We start from the raw sequence: 19,561 nt of genomic DNA, 5'->3' as shown, positions 1-19,561 counted from the left end.
ATGATATCTCATCACATTCACCTCAGATGCTGAGGAGCGTCTATGTTGTTTGCCTCTGTCTTGACAATTGCTGTGTATTCTTCTTGGACTTTTCCCTTGATCATTAGGTCGGGTCCTTTTTTCGTCTCTTGTCACAGTCTTTATTTTCAAGACTCTTCTGTCTGATTGATAGAAGTGTGGCTACTCCAGCTTCCTTTTTAAATTTTTTATATGATTTTTTTAAATTAGAGTGTAGTTGATTTACAGTGTGGTATCAATTTCTGCTGTTCTGCATAGAGACCCAGTCATATATACATTCTTTTTTATTAATGATTTTTATTTTTTCCATTATATTTGCTTTACAGTGTCCTGTCAATTTCTGATGTATACAAATTGACCTAGTCTCACACACACACACACACACACACACACATATATATATACATTTTTTTTCTCACATTATCCTCCATCATAAGTGACTAGGTATAGTTCCCTGTACTATAGTTCTCTGTGCTGTACAGCAGGATCTCATTGCTTGTCCACTCCAAATGCAATAGTTTGCATTTATTATCCCCAGACTACCAGTCCATCACACTCCCTCCCACTCCCCTTTGACAGCCACAAGTCTGTACTCCCAAGTCCATGAGTTTCTTTTCTGTGTATAGGTTCATTTTATGCCTTATATTAGATTCCAGATACAGGTGATAGCATATGGCATCTGTCTTTCTCTTTCTGACTTCACTTAGTATGAGAGTCTCTAGTTCCATCCATGTTGCTGCAGATGGCATGATTTTGTTCATTTTTATGGCTGAGTAGTATCCTATTGTGTATATAGATGCCACATCTTCTTAATCCATCTCTTAATTCATGTTCAATGGACATTTAGGTTGTTTTCATATCTTGGCTATTGTGAATAGTGCTGCAATGAACATAGGGGTGCATGATTCTTTTTCAAGGAAAGTTTTGTCCGGATATATGCCCAAGAGTCAGATTGCTGGGTCATATGGTAGTTCTACATATAGTTTTCTGGGGTACCACAATACTGTTTTCCACAGTGGTTTTACCAATTTACATTCCCACCAACAGTGTAGTGTGATGGTGGCCTCACACTAATTTTCTCCACACCCTCTCTAGCATATGTTATTTGTGGACTTATTAATGATGGCCATTCTGACTGGTGTGAGGTGGTATCTCATGGTAGTTTTGATTTGCATTTCTCTAACAATCAGTGATGTTGAGCATCTTTTCATGTGCCTGTTAGCCATCTGTATATCTTCTTTAGATAAATGTCTACTCAGGTCTTTTGCCCATTTTCAGCTGTGTTGTTGGTTTTCTTGCTGCTGAGTCGTATAAGTTGTTTGTACATTTTAGAGATTAAGCCCTTGTCAGTTACATCATTTGAAACTATTTTCTCCCATTCCATAGATCGTCTTTTTTTTTGTGGTTTCCTTTGCTCTGCAAAAGCTTTGCAGCTTGATTAGGTCCCTTTGGTTTATTTTTGCTTTTATTTCTGTTGCTTTGAGAGACTGACCTAAGAAAACATTTGTGAGGTTGATGTCAGAGAATGTTTTACCTGTGTTCTCCTCTAGGAGTTTGATGGCGTCTTGTCTTATATTGAAGTCTTTCAGCCATTTTGAGTTTATTTTTGTGTACTGTGTGAGGATGTGTGCCAGTTTCATTGATTTACATGTGGCAGTCCAGTTTTCCCAGCACCACTTGCTGAAAAGACTATCTTTTTCCCATTTTATATTCTTGTCTCCTTTGTCAAAGATTAATTGACTGTAGGTGTCTGGGTTTATTTCTGGGTTCTTTATTCTGTCCCATGAGTCTGTATGTCTGTTTTGGTATCAGTACCACACTGTCTTGATTACCGTAGCTTTTGAATATTGCCTGAAGCCTGGTAGAGTTATGCCCCCTGCTTGGTTTTTTCCTCCTCAGAATTGCTTTGGCATTTCTGGGTCTTTTATGGTTCCATATAAATTTTTGGATTGTTTGTTCTAATCATATGAAAAATGTCATGGGTAATTTGGTAGGGATTGCACTGAATCTGTAGAATGCTTTGGGTAGTATCGCCATTTTTACAATGTTAATTCTTCCAACCCAGGAGAGTGAAATATCTTTCCATTTCTTTGAATCCTCTTTAATTTCCTTGATTAATGTTTTAGAGTTCTCAGCATATAAGTCTTTCACCTCCTTGGTGAGGTTTATTCCTAGGTATTTGATTTTTCCAGGGCTTGATTTTAAAAGGTATTATATTTTTGTATTCCTTTTCTAATATTTCATTGTTAGTATACAGAAATGCAACTGATTTCTGATTGTTAATTGTGTATCCTGCTACTTTGCTGAATTTGTTGATCAGTTCAAGTAGTTTTTGTATGGAGTCCTTAGGGTTTTCTATATATAGTATCATGTCATCTGCATAAAGTGACAATTTACCTCTTCTCTTCCAATTCAGATACTTTTTTATTTCTTTTGTTTGTCTGATGGCTGTGGCTATGACTTCCAACACTATGTTGAATAAAAGGGGCAAGAGTGGGCATCCTTATCTTGTTCCAGATTTTAGCAGGAAGGCTTTCAGCTTTTCTCCATTGAGTATTATATTGGCTGTGGGTTTGCCATAACTAGCTTTTATTATGTTAAGGCATGTTCCCTCTATACCCACTTTGGTAAGAGTTTTTATCATGAATGGATGTTGGACTTTGTCAATGCTTTTTATGCATCTATTGAGATGCTCATGTGGTTTTTGACTTTTCTTTTGTTAATGTGGTGTATGACATTGATTGATTTGCATATGTTGAACCATCCTGGTGAACCTGGGATTAATGCCACTTGGTTGTGGTGTATGATTTTTTGTATATGTTGTTGGATTCGATTGGCTACAATTTTGTTGAGAATTTTTGGGTTTATATTCATCGAAGATATGGGCCTATAATTTTCTTTTGATAGTGTTTTTGTCTGGTTTTGGAATTAGTGTGATGGTGGCCTCATAGAATATTTTTGGGAGTGTTTCTTCTTCAATCTTTCGGCAAAGTTTAAGGAGGATGGGTATAAGTTCTTCTTTGTACGTTTGGTAGAACTCGCCTGTGAAGCCATCTGGTCCTGGAATTTTATTTGTAGAGAGTGTTTTCATGACATATTCAATTTCATTTCTAGTGACTGTTCTTTTCAGTTGATCTATTTCATCTTGATTCAGTTTTGGTGGGCTGTAAGTCTCTAGAAAGTTGTCTATTTCTTCTAGCTTGTCAAATTTGTTGGCATATATTTGTTCATAGTATTCTCTTATGGTTTTTTTGTATTTCTGCAGTATCATTGAGATTTCTCCTTTTTCATTTCTTATTTTGTTTATTTGGGTTTTTTCTCTACTCTTCTTTGTGAGTCTGGCCAGAGGTTCGTCAATTTTGTTTACCTTGTCAAAGAACCAGCTCTTGCTTTTATTGATTTTTTTCTATTGTTTTTTGAATCTCTCTTTTATTGATTTCCTCTCTGATCTTTATGATTTCCTTCGTTCTGCTGACTTTAGCTTTTGTTTGTTCTTCTTTTTCTAATTCATTTAGGTGGTGGGTTAAGTTGTCAATTTGAGATCTTCTTTTTTGAGGAAGGCCTGTATCGCTAAGAATTTCTCTGTAAGCACTGATTTTGTGGCATCCCATAGATTTTGTCTTTTTTTTTTTTTTTTTTTTTTTTTTTTTTTTTTTTTTTTTTTTTGGCCCACATCTGTGGCAAATGGAGATTCCAAGGCTAGGGGTCAAACTGGAGCTATAGCCACTGGCCTGCACCACAGCCCCATCAACACCAGATCCAAGCCATGTATGCAGCCTACACCACAGCTCACGGCAACAGCAGATCCTTAAAGCACTGAATGAGGTCAGGGATTGAACCTTCATCCTCATGGATGCTATTCAGATTCATTTCCCCTGAGCCACGACAGGCATTCTGGCATCCCATAGATTTTTGAATGGTTGTTTCTTCATTATCATTTGTCTTGAGGTATTTTTTCATTTCCTTTTTGATTTCCTCAGTGATACACTAGTTTTTTAGTTGCATATTGCTTAGCCTACATGTAGTCAGTTTTTTCTCAATTCTTTTACTGTGGTTAATTTCTAGTTTCATGCCATTGTGGTCAGAGAAGATACTTGAAATAATTTGTATACTCTTAAATTTGTTGAGGTTAGTTTTGTACCCCAATATATGGTCAATCCTTGAGAATATTCCATGTGCACTTAAAAAAAAAAAAACTGTATGTTCTGAGTTTTTTGGTTTTAATGTCCTGAAAACGTCAATTAGGTCTAACTTTTCTATTGTATCATTTAGGATCTCTGTTGCCTTATCGATTTTCTGTCTAGAGGATCTGTCCATTGACATAAGTGAGGTATTAAAGTCTCCTACTATTATTGTATTCCCATCAATTTCTCTTTTTATGTCTGTTAGTATTTGTTGTATGTATCTGGGTGCTCCTATTTAAGGGGCATACATATTGATGATTATAATGTCCTTTTCTTGAATGGATCCTTTTACCATTAAATAGTGTCCTTCTTTGTCTTTCTTTATGGCCTTCATTTTAAAGTCTATTTTGTCTGATATTAGTATTGCAACTCCTGCTTTCCTATCATGTCCATTGGCATAAAATATCTTTTCCCATCACCTCACTTTCAATCTATATGTGTCCTTTGGCTTAAGGTGAGTCTCTTATAGACAGCATATTGTAGGCTCTTGCTTTTTTTTTTTATCCAATATGGTACTCTATGTCTTTTGATTGGAGCATTCAGTCCATTGACATTTAAGGTAATTATTGATAAATATGTATTTACTGGAGTTCCCGTCGTGGCGCAGTGGTTGACGAATCCAACTGGGCAGTGGTTGACGAATCCAACTGGGAACCATGAGGTTGCGAGTTCGGTCCCTGCCCTTGTTCAGTGGGATAACGATCTGGCGTTGCCCTGAGCTGTGGTGTAGGTTGCAGATGCAGCTCCAATCCTGAGTTGCTGTGGCTCTGGCGTAGGCCAGGGGCTATAGCTCCGATTCTACCCCTAGCCTGGGAACCTCCATATGCCGTGGGAGTGGCCCAAAGAAATAGCAAAAAGACAAAAAAAAATATGTATTTATTGCCATTTTAAACCTTGTTTTCCGGTTGATTTTATGTTTCTCCTTTGTTCCTTTCTTTTATTGGTTGGATGAGTTCCTTTTATTTTATACTTGCATCCCTTTCCTTTTAGTTTTTGTGAAATGTTTGGGTTTGATTTGTGGTTGCCTTGTTTTTCAAGTATATTAGCCATTTCCTATATTTTCTTTCTTTAGCCTGATAGTCATATAGGCTCAAACACATTCTAAAAAAAAAAAAAAAAAAAAAAAAAAAGAGCCTAGATTTTCTTACTTTCCTTCCCCACATCCTATAATTTTGAAGTCCTTTTCTAACATCTTCATGTTTGTCCTTTTGCTGTTCCTTGTGTTTACTGTCACTTTTACAATAGGTTTTTTTTTTCCTTTTAATTCTATGTACTGGTTTAAGTGATTGCTTTCCAATTGTGATTTCCTCCATCCTATTTCTTTTCTTTTCTTTAGTCTTTTTTGTCTTTTTAAGGTCATACCTGTGACATATGGAGGTTCCCAGGCTAGGGGTTGATTTGGAGCTACAGCTGCAGACCTACACCATAGCCACAACAAAGCCAGATCTGAGCCATGTCTGCGACCTACACCACAACTCATGGGCAATACCATATCCTTAACCCACTGATCGAGGCGAGGGATTGAACCCATGTCCTCATGAATGCTAGTTGGGTTTGCTAACCACTGAGCCACAAGAGGAACTCCCATCCTATTTCTTCTTATTTCTTTTTTATTTAGAGAAGCCCTTTCAGTATTTCTTTTAGAATGGGTTTACTATTGTTGTACTCTGTTCACTTTTATTTGTTGGAGAAATTCTTTCTTTCTTCTTTTATTTTAAAGGATATTCTTGCTGGGTAGAGTCCTAGGCTGCAAAATTTTCCCATTTGGAACTTTTTTTTTTTTTTTTTTTTTTTTGGTCTTTTTAGGGCTGCATCCATGGCATATGGAGTTTCCCAGCCTAGGTGTTAAATCAGAGCTACAGCTGCGGGCCTATGACATAGCCACAGCAATGTGGGATCTGAGCCATGTCTGTGACCTATACAGCTCATGGCAATGCTGGATCCTTAACCCATGAGGGAGGCCAGGGATTGAACCTGCATCCTCATGGATGCTAGTCAGGTTCGCTAACTGCTGAGCCATGATGGGAACTCCCTGTTTAGAACTTTGACTATCTATCCACTCTCTTCTGGCCTTTAGTGTTTCTTTTTTTCTTTTCTCCTTCATTTTTTTTTTTTTTAGGGCACACCTGCAGCATATGGAGTTTCCCAGGCTAAGTGTCCAAACAGAGCTATAGCTGCCAGCCTACACCACAGCAATGCCAGATCTGAGCCATGTATGTGACCTACATCACAGCTCACAGCAACACCAGATCTTTGACCCACTGAGCCAGGCCAGAGATTGAACCCACAGCCTCATAGGTCACATTCATTTTCACTGCACCAAGAAGGGAACTCCTGGCCTGCAGTGTATATGTAGAGAAATCTGCTGATAGCCTTCTGGGGGTTCCCTTATAATTAACCCTTTTCATTTCTCTTGCTGCCTTTAGAATCCTCTCTTTAACTTTTGCTGTTTTTATTATAATATGTTTTGGTGTGGGCCTGTTGGGGTTCAACATGTTTGAAGCCCTCATCCTTCCTGTATCTTTATATCTGTGTCCTTTAGATTTGGAAAGTTTTCAGCCATGATTTCTTCACATATATTATTCAATCCCCTTTTCTTTTGTTTCTCCTTCTGGAATTCCTATTATGCATAGATTGGTCCACTTTATGTTATCCCATAGATCTCTTAAATTGCTTTCATGTTTTTTCAGTGGATTTCTGTCTGCTGTCTTGATTGGCTAATCTCCATTATTCTATCTTCCAGGTCACTAATTCATTCGTCTGCATTATTAATTCTGCTCTTTAGTGCCTTTAACTCAGTTTGTGTCTCTGCAAATGAATTTTCTATTTTTTTCTTGGCTCCTCCTTATATTTTATAATTCCTTTCTCAAGTCATCTGCATTATTATTTATACCTGCTCTTAATTCCCTCATATTCACCCTTAATTCCTTCAGGATTTTCACTATCTCCCTTTTGAACTCAGTGTCTGTTCAACTGCAGAGATTTCTTTCATTGTTTGCTGCTTCAGGTAAATTCTCCCTTTCTTTTAACTGGGAATGGTTCCTGAACATCTTCATTTCACTCATATTTTTCTTTTTCTGAGAGTTTAGGGAAACCAACTACTGTAGTCTTGGAGGGCTATTTCTATGCAAGAGTGCCCCTTTGTATTTTGTGGGGGGTTACTATTTATTTTTGGTGTGGGAGTTTGGATATTTGCTGTTTCTGTCTTTGATGTGAGCAGGCTGTTATTTCCCTGAATGTGTTTCCAGGGAGAAGGAGGCAATGGGTAGGGCTAGCAGTCAGTGCCTGGTTGCTGGGATCTTGACAACATCAAGGACCTGCAGGAAGTTGGCACAGGCTACTCCTAGTTGCAGGGCCTTGGGAAGTAGTAATGAGTCTTAGGCAGTTTTAGGAAGTGTCCATAGCATTTGGAAGTGGCAGTGGCAAGGTGTGTGAGTTCCCAGAGGAGTGAGAGCAACAACAGGTGGTGTTTTGTTGCAATGCCCTCCTCTGTCGTGACCTCTGAAGTGATTGGGGCCACAAGTGGTGCCTGTTCACAGACCCCTAGTGGTGGTGGGCCATGCCCACCTGAATATAGAGATAACTGTGGTGGTTTGCCCCTGCAACCCATAGAACATGCTACAAATACTTCATCTTGCTTAGCCCATGCAGGAGGTGCTGCACAGGCTATTCCAAACTGCAGGGTCCTGGGAAGTGACAGTGATGAGGCTTGTGTGGGCACTGCCCAGAGCATTTGGCAGTGGCAGCAGCAGGGCAGGTGTATTCCCAGGGGAGTGAGAGCAACAATGGGTGGTGCTCAGTTGCAGTGCCCTCTTTTTTTCTGACCTCTGAGATGACTGGGGCCACAGGTGCCTGTTCACAGATGCCTAGTGGTGGCATGCCATGCCTCCCTCTGGTTTCTGAGATGACTGCTATGGTTTGTCCCTGCTGCCTATAGATCACAAAAGAGGTGCCATATTGCTGCTGCCCTTAGCCCACACAAGAGATGCCTGGCCACCTGAAGCCCAGATAAGAGGCAGCTGGTCTCCTGTAGCCTGAGCAAGAGGCCTCTCACTCACAGCCTGCACCTGAGGCACCCCACCCTCTGAGAGCCCACATGTGCACAGGGAAAGAGATTCCTATGGCAGTCCCCCCTTCCTTCTCTCACCCTCCCCAACAATGGAACCTTGCATCTCCTGTGGGCCCAGACCTCCTGCCGGGTTCCTTTGGCTGTGGCATTCTGCTCCTGAGCCTGTGGCACACCACTCCCTAGGCCCTCAGTGTGTCTCCACACAGCCAACCCTAGTCCTCTCCCTGGAATTGATCTCCAGAGCCTGAGTTTCAGCACCCAGCCAACACCCAAGCATCACAGGCTGTGGTGTCAGGGCAGTGGTGCAGATAATCTGTGTGGCTCTCACTTTGCTTTGCCCTCCTAGGTCCAGCTGCTGTGCTTTTTCTCAGCACCTTTGAGGTCCCTCCATCTCAGCTGATCTCCCTCTTGGTAAGTGGCTTCCCAGGGTATGGGTTCCTTTCTTCTTTCACAGCTCCCTCTCAGGAGTGCTAGTCTTGTCCTGATTCCTTTTATTCCTCCCCCCCGTTTTTCTTCTACCCAGTTATATGGAGGGTTTCTTGCCCTTTTTGGAGGTTTAAACTCTTCTGCCAGCATTCAGTAAATATTCCCTATGCTATACAGCAGGATCTCACTGCTTATCTATTCTAAATGTAACAGTTTCCATCTACCGACTCCAAACTCCCCATACATCCCACTCGATCCCCCTCCCTCTTGGCAACCACAAGTCTGCTCTCCACGTCCATGATCTGTTTCTGTTTTGTAGATAGGATCATCTGTGTGATATATTTAATTCCACATGAAAGTGATATCATATGGTATTTATCTTTCTCTTTCTAACTTCACTTCGCATGAGAATCTCTAGTTGTATCCATGTTGCTATAAAATGTTGTGATTTTGGCCTTTTCATAGCTGAGTACTATTCCATTGTATATATGGACTGCATCTTCTTAATCGAGTCATCTGTTAATGGATATTTATGTTGTTTCCATGTCATGGGTACTGTTGTTTTTGTTTGTTCATTCAGGGTTTTGTTTTTTTTGTTTGTTTGTTTGTTTTTTGCTTTTCAGGGCCAAAACCATGGCATGTGCCTAGGCTAGGGGTCATATTGGCTACAGATGCTGGCCTTTGCCACAGCTGCAGCAACAGGGGATCCAAGCCATGTCTGCAGTCTACACCACAGATCATGGCAATGCCAGATCCTTAATCCACTGAGCAAGGCCAGGGATCAAATCCACATCCTCATGGTTCCTAGTTGGATTCATTAACCACTGAGCCACGAAGGGAACTCCTAACAACCTTAAAAGGAGAAATTGACAATAACACAATAGCAGGGGGCATTAACACCCCACTTACAGCAATGGCCAGATCATCCAGACAGAAAATCAACAAGGAAACACAGGCCCTGAATGATGCATTAGACCTGACAGACTTAATAGATATTTTTAGAACATTCCATACAAAAGCAGCAGAATACAATTCTTCTCAAGTGCACACGGAACATTCTCTAGGATTGATCATATTCTGGGATCAAACCCGCATCCTCATGGTTCCTAGTCAGGTTCATCTACCACTGAGCCACGAAGGGAACTCCTCTCTGTCTTTTCATTGTGTCTAGTTTTCTGTGTGGTCTCCTTTTTGCAGGCTACAGGATTGTAGTCTCACTTCTTATGCCTCCTTGTGGGTGAGGTCGATAGAGGGGCTTGTGGCCAGTTTTGTGATGGGAGGGACTGGTGCCTGCACACTGGTCGGTGGAACTTTGTCTTATCCCTTCAGTGGGAGGGGCTTTGTCTGTGGGTTTGATTGGAGGTGGCTGTGTGCCTAGGAGGACTTTAGGCAGCCTGTTTGCTGATGTTTGGGGCTATGTTTACAGCCTGTTTGCTGTTTGGCCTGGGGCTTCTCAGCCATGACTTGGCTGAAAAATATGGGGGGCAGATTTTTCTAAAATGGCAGACTGCAGAGAAGCTCATGCTGATTATTATTTTCTGGGACTCCTGCCTCCAAAGTGCTGCCCCCGCAGTGAGCTGCAGTCACCACTCCTTTCCTGGAAGACCGTCCAAGACCCACAAGTAGGTCTGACCCATATTCTATGGTTTTCTTCATTTCTATTTCATTGATTTCTGCTCTAATCTTTATTATTTCTTTCCTTCTGCTACCTTTAGGTCTGGTCTGTTCTTCTCTAGTGCTTTAGATGTAAAGTTAGGTTGTTTATTTGAGCTTTTTTTTTTTTCTGAGGTAGGCTTGTATTGCTATCAACTTCCCACTTAGAACTGCTTTTGCTACATCTCATAGGTTTTGGATTGTTGTGTCTTTGTTGTCATTTGCTTCTAGGGTTTTTGTTGTGTTGTTTGTTTTGTTTTGTTTTGTCTTTTTAGGACTACACCCACGCAATATGGAGGTTTCCAGGCTAGGGGTGAAATTAGACCTGTAGCCACTGGCCTATACCACAGCCACAGCAACCCCAGATCAGAGCCACGTGTGTGACCTACACAACAGCTCATGGCAATGCCTGATCCTTAACCCACTGAGTGAGGCTAGCGATCGAACCTGGGTTCTCATGGATGCTAGCCGGATTCATTTCTGCTGAGCCATGACAGGAACTCCTGCTTCTAGATTTTCGGAATTTCCTTTTTGATTTCTTCAGTGATCTATTGGTTGTTTAGTAGCATATTGTTTAGTCTCCACGTGTTTGTGTTTTTTGCAGTATTTTTCCTAGTTCATTTCCCAGTCATATAGTGTTGTGGTCAGAAAAGATGCTTGATAAGATACCCATTTTCACTTAAAAGCACAGCTTTTCTAGGTTCTATACAAGAGAATTTTATAATCTACGAGAGCATTTTTAGAGGTATATTGCATAGTCATAGAAATCAAGGAAGACAGCTTTGAGAGTGTAAAACCTGAGCTGAAGTTTGAAGAATGCATGTTAATCAGGCAAAGAGTGAGACAGATGAGATCCTGGGTAGAGGGATCTATAGGCCTGAAGCCCTTGTGTTGGGAACGAGTGTGTGAAATATAAGGCACTGACCTGTTAGTGTTTCTGCAGCAGGGGGAGGGAGGGTGAGTATTGATGTGGGAAGGTTCTAGAAAGGGAAACATGGGTGGGGTAGACTCCACAGGACTTTGAAGGCAAGTCAAGGACTTCATCTTTCCCTGATGGCAGTGGTAAACTATGAGAGATGTTAAGAGTTTGTGAGGAGGAAGACATAGTATCATCATCAGATTTGAATTTTTGAAAGATCACTCTGGATGCAGTGAGTAGAGTAGATTGACAGGGATGGGGGGGCTCCAGTATACTAGTCAATTATTTCAGTGATCTGAGTGGAAGCTGATGGCAACACAGAACAGGGTTTTGGTGGAGGTGAAGGAGATAGGAAGGCACAGACAGACTTGAAAGATAGACAAGGTAAAATTAATGGGATTTGTGTTCCCATTGTGGCTCAGCAGGTTAAGGACCCAACACTGTCTCTGCAAGGATGTGAGTTTGATCCCTGAGCTCACTCAGTGAGTTAAGGATCTTGGGGTTGGAGTTCCGGTCGTGGCTCAGTGGTTAACTAATCCAACTAGGAACCATGAGGTTGTGGGTTCATTCCCTGGCCTTGTTCAGTGGGTTAAGGATCCAGCATTGCTGTGAGTTGTGGTGTAGGTTGCAGACTCGGCTTATCCCAAGTTGCTGTGGCTCTGGCATAGGCCGGTAGCTACACCTCCAATTGGACCCCTAGCCTGGGAACCTCCATATGCTGCGGGAGTGGCCCTAAAAAAGGCAAAAAGACCAAAAAAAAAAAAAGGATCTGGGGTTTCCCACAAGTTTCAGTGTAAGTTGCAAACATAGCTCAGATCTGACATTGCTGTGGCTGTGGTGTAGGTCAGCAGCTGCAGCTCTAATTCAATCCCTAGCCCAGAAACTTCCATATGCCATGGATGTGGCCCTTAAAAGACAAGAAAATTAATAGGATTTGATAATTTGGTCATGAAACTAAGGAAAAGAAACTAAGTTGATGCTGACTTCTAGATTGCTGGCTTGACCAGCTGCATAGATGGAGATAGTACTCACTGAGGCAGAGAAACATGAGAAATCTAGAATAAGCCAGCTATGCCAAACTCCTTGCCATTTCTGAAGCACACTGAGAAAATACTTGCATAAGACATATTCGATAAAGGGCCATTATCCAAAATATACAAAGAACACTAAAACTCAGCAACAAGAAAATAAACAACCAATTAAGAAATAAAACAATGACCTAAGAGACACCGCACTTCAGTGCCTTCCAACATTCTCAGCACATGAAAACCTGGCTTCCCTTTTCCTGTGTTTTCAGGGAGCTAGGTTGTATTTAATAGCACTGATGCTGGCAATATGGTATAGGAGTCAAGCCTCTAGACACTGGAGGCAGACTGCTTGAATTTAAATTCTGGATAATTGCATGGTTGTGTGAGTCTTTCCAAATCCCACTTTCCAGGATAGAAATAGTACCTGTTCTTTGAGAGTCCAGACTCTACTGACTGAGATAATGTATATAAAGTGCTTATCACAGGGACCAGTACACAATAAACACCCAGTATATGTTAGATATTATTATACAAGTGCGTAAAAGTTAACTCTTGCCCTTGATAGAGAGTCTACATCTCTCTTACTTATTCTTCTAGGTCAAGGCTTCTCAAAAGGCAGATGCATGGGGAGAAAATATTTGTAAAAGACATATCCAATAAAGGGCTATTATCCAAATATACAAAGAACCCTTAAAACTCAACAACAAGAAAATGAACAACTGATTTAAAAATAGACCAATTTTTAATTGGTCTTCAGAGACACCTCACTGAAGAAGATATATGGATGGCAAATAAACATATAAAAAGAAGATACATGGATGGCAAATAAACATATAAAAAGATGTTCCAGGGAGTTCCCATTGTGGCTCAATGGAAACGAATCTGACTGGTATCCATGAGGATGCTGGTTTGATCCCTGGCCTTGCTCAGTGGGTTGGGGATCTGGTGTTGCCATGAGCTATGGTGTAGTTCGCAGACATGGCTTGGATCCTGAGTTTCTGTGGCTGTGGTATAGGCCGGCAGCTGTAGCTCTGATTCTACCCTTAGCCTGGAACTTCCATATGCTGCAGGCGCGGTCCTAAAAATCAAACAAAAACAAAAACAAAAAACAAAGAAAGAAAGAAACAGAATAAGAGATGTTCCACATCATATGTCATCAGGGAAATGGAAATTAAAACAAGATACCAGTACACTTCTCTTAGAATGGCTAATATCGAGAATACTGACACCACCGAATGCTAATGAGGTTGTTGAAAAACACGAACTCTCATTCATGCTGGTGAGAATACAAAATGGTACAGCCACTTTGGAAGGCAGCTTGGCAGTTTCTTATAAAACTAAACATACAATCCAGCAACGATGTTCCTTGGCATTTTCCCAAATAAGGTGAAAACTTATGTCCACACAAAAAACCTGCATTTCATTCATCAGTGTCTTACGCTTTTCAGAGTACAGGTCCTTTGTCTCTTTAGGTAGGTTTATTCCTAGGTATTTTATTCTTTTTGACGTGGTGGGAAATGGGATGGTTTACCCAATTTCTCTTTCTGATCTTTCATTATTAGTATATAGAAATGCAGTCAATTTCTGTGTATTAATTTTATATCCTGCAACTTGGAGTTCCCATCATGGCTCAGTGGTTAACAAATCCGACTAGGAACCACGAGGGTGTGGGTTTGATCCCTGACCTCGCTCAGTGGGTTAAACATCTGGCATTGCCATGAGCTGTGGTGTAGGTTGCAGATGTGGCTTGGATCCCACGTTGTTGTGGCTCTGGTGTAGGCCAGTGGCTACAGCTCCAATTGGACCCCTAGCCTGGGAATGTCTATATGCCCCAGCTGCAGCCTTAGGAAAGACAAAAAAAGACCAAAAAAAAAAAAAATCCTGCAACTTTACCAAATTTGTTGATGAGCTTTAACAGTTTTCTGGTAGTATCTTTAGAGCTTTCTAGGTAGGGTATCATGTTATCTACAAACAGTGATGGTTTTACTTCTTCTTTTCCCATTTGGACTCTTTTTTTTTCTTCTCTGATTGCGATGGCTAGGACTTCCAAAGCTATCTTGAAAAACACTAGTGAAAGTGAACATTCTTGTCCTGTTCCTGATCTTAGCAGAAATGCTTTCAGTTTTTCACTGTTGAGAATGATGTTAGCTGTGGGTTTGTCGTAAATGGCTTTTATTATATTGAGGTAGTTCCCCTCTATGCCCACTCTCTGGAGAGTTTTTATCAAGAATGAGTGTTGAATTTTGTCAAAAGCTGTTTCTTCATCTATTGAGATGATTACAGGGTTTTTATTTTTCAGTTTGTTTATACGGTGTATCACACTGATAGATTTGCAGATATTGAAGAATCCTTGCATCCCTGGGATAAATCCTACTTGATCATGGTATATGATCTTTTTAATATATGTATATGGATTGGGTTTGCTAATGTTTTGTTAAGGATTTCTGCACCCACGTTCATCAGTGATATTGGCCTAAAATTTTCTTTTTTTGTGGTATCTTTGTCTGGTTTTGGTATTGGGGTGATGGTGGCTTCATAGAATGAGCTTGGGAGTGTTCCTTCCTCCACCATTTTTTTGGAAGAGCTTCAGAAAAGAGGTGTTAACTTTTCTGTGAATTTTTGATAATATTCACCTGTGAAGTCATCAGGTCCTGGACTTTTGTTTTTTGGAAGTTTTTAAATCACGTTTTCAATTTCAGTGCTTGTGATTGGTCTATTCATATTTTCAGTTTCTTTCTGGTTCAGTCTTGGTAGGTTATACCTTTGTAAGAATCTGTCCATTTCTTCTGGGTTGTCCATTTTATTGGCATACAGTTACTCAATAGTAGTCTCTTATGATTCTTTGTATTTACATGGTGTCAGTTGTAACTTCTCCTTTTTCATTTCTAATTTTATTGATTTGAACCCTCTCCCTTTTTTTCTTAATGAGTCTGGCTAAGGGCTTTTCAATTTTGCTGATCTTTTCAAAGAACCAACTTTTGGTTTCATTGATTTTCTCTATTGTTTTCTTTGTCTCAATGCCATTAATTTCTGCTCTAATCTAATCTAATCTAATTTCTTTCCTTTTGTAATTTTGGACTTTGTCTATTCTTCCTTCTCTAGATGTTTAAGGTGTAAGGTTGGGTTGTTTATTTGAGTTTTTTCTTCTTTCCTGAGATAAGATTGTGTTGCTATAAGCTTCCTTCTCAGAACTGCTTTTGCAGTATCCCATAGGTTTTGGATTGCTGTATCTTCATTGCCATTTGTCTATAAGTATTTTTTAATTTCCCCTTTGATTTCTTCAATGATCCATTGGTTGTTTAGTAGTATATTGTTTAGCTCCCAGGAGTTTGTGTTTTATGCTTTTTTTTTTTTTTTCTTGTAGTTGATTTCTAGTCTTATAGCATTGTGGTCAGAGAAACTGCTTGAAATAATTTCAGTTTTTTAAAGTCTACCAAGGTTTGATCTGTGGCCAAGATGTGATCCATCCTGGAGACTGTTCCATGTGCACTTGAAAAGAAAGTATATTCTGCTGTTTTGGGGTGAAAAGTTCTGTAGATATCAGTTAAGTCTATTGGATCTAGTGTATCATTTAAAGGCTGTATTTCCATATTGATTTTTTTGTCAGAATGATCTGTCCTTTACTGTAAGTGGGGTGTTAAAGTCCTCCACATCATTGTGTTACTGTCAATTTCTCTTTTTATGGCTGTAGGTAGTTGTCTTATATATTTTGGTATTCCTACGTTGGGCGCATGTATATTTACAGTTGTTACATCTTCTTGGATTGATCCTTTTTGATCATTATGTAACGTCCTTCTTTGTCTCTTGTGACCTTTATTTTAAAATCTATTTTGTCTGATGTGAATATTGCTACCCCTGCTCTTCAATGATTTCTATTTGCATGTAGTATTTTCTTCCATCCCCTCACTTTAAATCTGTGTGTGTCCTTAGATCTGAAGTGGGTCTCTTGTAAACAGCATATGTATGGGTCTTGTTTTTGTTTCCATTCAGCCAGTCTGTGCCTTTTAGTTGGAGCATTTAATCCATTTCTATTCAATGTAGTTATGGATAAGTGTGTACTTATCGTCATTTTCTTAATTTTTTAGGATTGCTATTTTGGGTCTTTTTTTTCCCTTCCTCTTTTATTGTCTTCTCTTGTGATTTGCTGGCCATCTTTAGTATTACTTTTGGCTTGCTTTTTCTTTTTTATGTGTGCACCCATTATAATTTTTTGATTTGTGGTTCCCATTATATTTTGATATAATCATCTATATGCATGCAGAATTGTTTCTGGTTGCTGCTTTTTTAATTTCAAGTGCATTTTCAATGTTTTGTATTTGCCCTCTCCTCTTCCCATGCTTTTTAGTTTTGATATCATGTTTGTCAAAAGTAGAGTGGTTTTCTACTTTTATATTATCTTTGCCTTTACCAGTGACCTTTTTCATTTGTAATATTCTTGTTTCTAATTGTGGCTTTCCCTTTCCTGCTTAGAGAACTTCCTTTAGTAGTTGATGTGGAGTTGGTTTGAAGGTGCTGAATTCTCTTTAGTAGTTGATGTGGAGTTGGTTTGAAGGTGCTGAATTCTCTTTAGTAGTTGATGTGGAGTTGGTTTGAAGGTGCTGAATTCTCTTACCTTTGCCTGTCTGAAAAGCTTTTGATCTCTCCATCAAATCTGAATGAGAGCTTTGCTGGGTAGAGTATTCTTGGGTCTAGGTTCCTCCTCTTCGTCATCTCAAATATATCTTGCCACTCCTTTGGGCTTGTAGAGTTTCTGCTGAGAAATCAACTGTTATCTTTATGGGGGTTGCCTTGTATATGCTTAGCTTTTAATATTTTTCCTTGTGTTTAATTTTTGTCAGTTCAATTAGTATGTGTCTTGCTGTGTTTCTCCTTGGATTTATCTTGTAAGGGATTCTCTGTGCTTCCTCGACTTGAGTGAGTGTTTCCTTTACCATATTAGGGGACATTTTCAGCTATAATCTCTTCAAACGTTTTCTCTGGCCCTTTCTCTTCTCCTTCTGGAACCCCTATGTTGGTACGTTTAATGTTGTCCTAAAGGTCTCTTAGACTCTCCTCAGTTCTTTTCATTCCCTTTTCTTTGTACTTTTCTGTGGCAGTGATTTCCACCACTCTGTCTTCCACCTCACTTATTCATTTCTCTGCCTCCATTATTCTGCTATTGGGTTCCTTCTAGATTCCTTCTACAGTATTTTTCATTTCAGATATTGTGCTATTCATCTCGCTCTTTAAATCCTCTAGTTCTTTGCTAAACATTTCTTTTAAGTTCTCTATATGTATCTCCATTCTTTTCCCCAAGATCTTGGATTATCTTTACTATCATCACTCTGAATTTTTTTTCAGGTAGGTTGCCTATCTCTTCATCATTTAGCAGGTTTTGTGTATTTTTGTCTTGTTCCTTTGTCTGAAAATTACTTCTTTGTCATCTCAAACTATTTCCTGTAGTTTGCAATGTCAGCAGTTGCTCCTGCAGCCCCTCCCTTTGCTGGGGAGGTTCCTGGGACTACCTTCTGTAGCTGTAGGGGCAGGCACCATTCTGCAGTCACTCCCCTTGTTTGGCCACTCTAGGAATCTCTCTATATAGCCCCAAGGGTGGGCTGCTTCCTGACTGTTGCTACAAGGCTCTCTCTGTAGTTGCACTTCTGGTAGTCCTTCCCCCCACCTGGCTGCTGGGAGAAGTGTTCTCTGTAGCTGCTGTGGATTGGAATGTGGACCAATGGGCCTCCCATGGCTTCCTTGGCATGGGCCAAATGCCACTGGTGTGCGCCCTCACAGGACCACTGGCAGGGGCCCTGAAGCTTTTGCTTTTTTCCAGCTGGGTAGCCTGTAGCTCCGGCAGGGAGCGTGCCCTGGCAGTCCTCTCTTGGCTCTTTTAGTGCAGATTGGGTGCTGCTAGCATGAGGCCCTGCAGGGCCACTGGGCAGAACCATGGATCTTGTGGCTTTTCCTAGTCGGGCAGTTTGCAGCTCCTACAAGGAACGGGCGCTGGTGGCTCTTCTGGTGCAGAATGGGCACTGCTAGTGCCAGGGCCACTGGCAGGAGCTGGGAGCATGTGTTATTTCCCCAGGCCTTTACTGCCTGCTCCGAGTTTTCTGTAGCCCCAAGGGCAGGGCTACTTCCCAGCTGTTGCTAGGCAGCTGCTGCTGCCCAATGGCTCTTAGAACTGAGCCCGCATGTGTGCAGGGGACAAGCCTGTATTGGTGGATCCCACCCCTTCCTTCCAGCACCCCCAAACAATGGCTCCCAGCCTCTAAGCCTCCACTTATGCCCTCAAATGTAGTCACCTCTACTCTAGTCCCTCTAGGCTGTTTCCTTGCAGCCAACCCCGGTTTTTTCCCCACATACCCATCCCCAGCTCCCTCTTTGGGTATGATCTCTAAGGCCAGAGTTTTAGTTCTTGACACCTGCTGGCACCCACATCCAGTTGCCCGTAGCACTGACTGTGGAGGATTGTTTCTATTTTAACTGCTTCACACAGATTGTCTAGAGTTCCTCCTCCATCTTGGCTGATCTCCTCACTGGTGGGGGACCTTCCCAGGTGCAGAAGCTTTCCACCTCCCTTCTAGCAGCTCTTTCCTCCCTCCTCCTCTTAACAGTGCTTTTTTTCACTTCTTTTTCTTCTTTCTTTTGTCCTATTTGGTTTTGTGAAGTTTTTCTTGCTCAATCATAATCCTGAGGTCTTTGGTCAGTTTTTAGAAAATATTCTGTGCAAATATTTCCACATGGAGATATATTATCATTGTATTTGTGGGAGTAGGTGAGCCTCACATCTTACTACTCTGCTATCTTCCGGCAAGGTCCTGAAAGTGTGTGCTTTTAATTCAGTCTCTCAGGACCTGGATAATGAGTGGCTACCATTGGCTAATGCCACTAGGGATCTAACAGTACACGAATCCTTTCCAGGTAAGAGTGACTCAATGCTGTCACTGTTATTGAACATTTATCACAAGTGTACTTCTTCCTGTTTTATACATATCCTGGTTTCTCTTCCATCACACTTTCTCTGGCAGCTTCATGTGAAAATAAACTTAGGAAGGTACCTCTTTCTTTCCTTAGGAAGATTCCTCACTGTTCATTGGATGCTGGACTCATTGTTGGGTTCCAATTTTTTTACGTGTTTTTTCCTTTGGGTTCCTCCCTTTCAGAAAGTACCCCTAGTCCCCCCACCTGAGGCTGCCATGTAAAATGCAGGACAGCAGTTGAATTTGAACTTTAGGAGTTCCCATTGTGGTTTAGTGGGTTAAGAACCTGACACAGTGTCCATGAG

At 40.7% G+C, this 19,561-nt stretch overlaps 1 protein-coding gene across 1 annotated transcript in view; it reads left to right on the top strand.

Moving 5' to 3' along the window:
• Window positions 1-10,078: 10,078 nt before the first annotated feature.
• The window catches only part of LOC146395934 (uncharacterized), a 43,657-nt gene continuing 34,174 nt past the window's right edge, over window positions 10,079-19,561 (top strand). Inside the window, exon 1 of the mRNA XM_085001212.1 lies at window positions 10,079-10,319. Coding sequence (XP_084857338.1) covers window positions 10,197-10,319 — 123 coding nt within the window. The 5' untranslated portion in view covers window positions 10,079-10,196. The remainder of the gene's footprint in view (window positions 10,320-19,561) is intronic.

The sequence above is a fragment of the Sus scrofa genome, chromosome 15 (assembly GCF_054392235.1).
Source record: "Sus scrofa isolate SSC_HxYL_T2T_F1_AM1 chromosome 15, Sscrofa_HxYL_maternal_Yorkshire_Landrace_v2.0, whole genome shotgun sequence".
Lineage (NCBI taxonomy): Eukaryota > Metazoa > Chordata > Mammalia > Artiodactyla > Suidae > Sus > Sus scrofa.
This window is presented reverse-complemented; position numbering and strand designations above follow the sequence as displayed.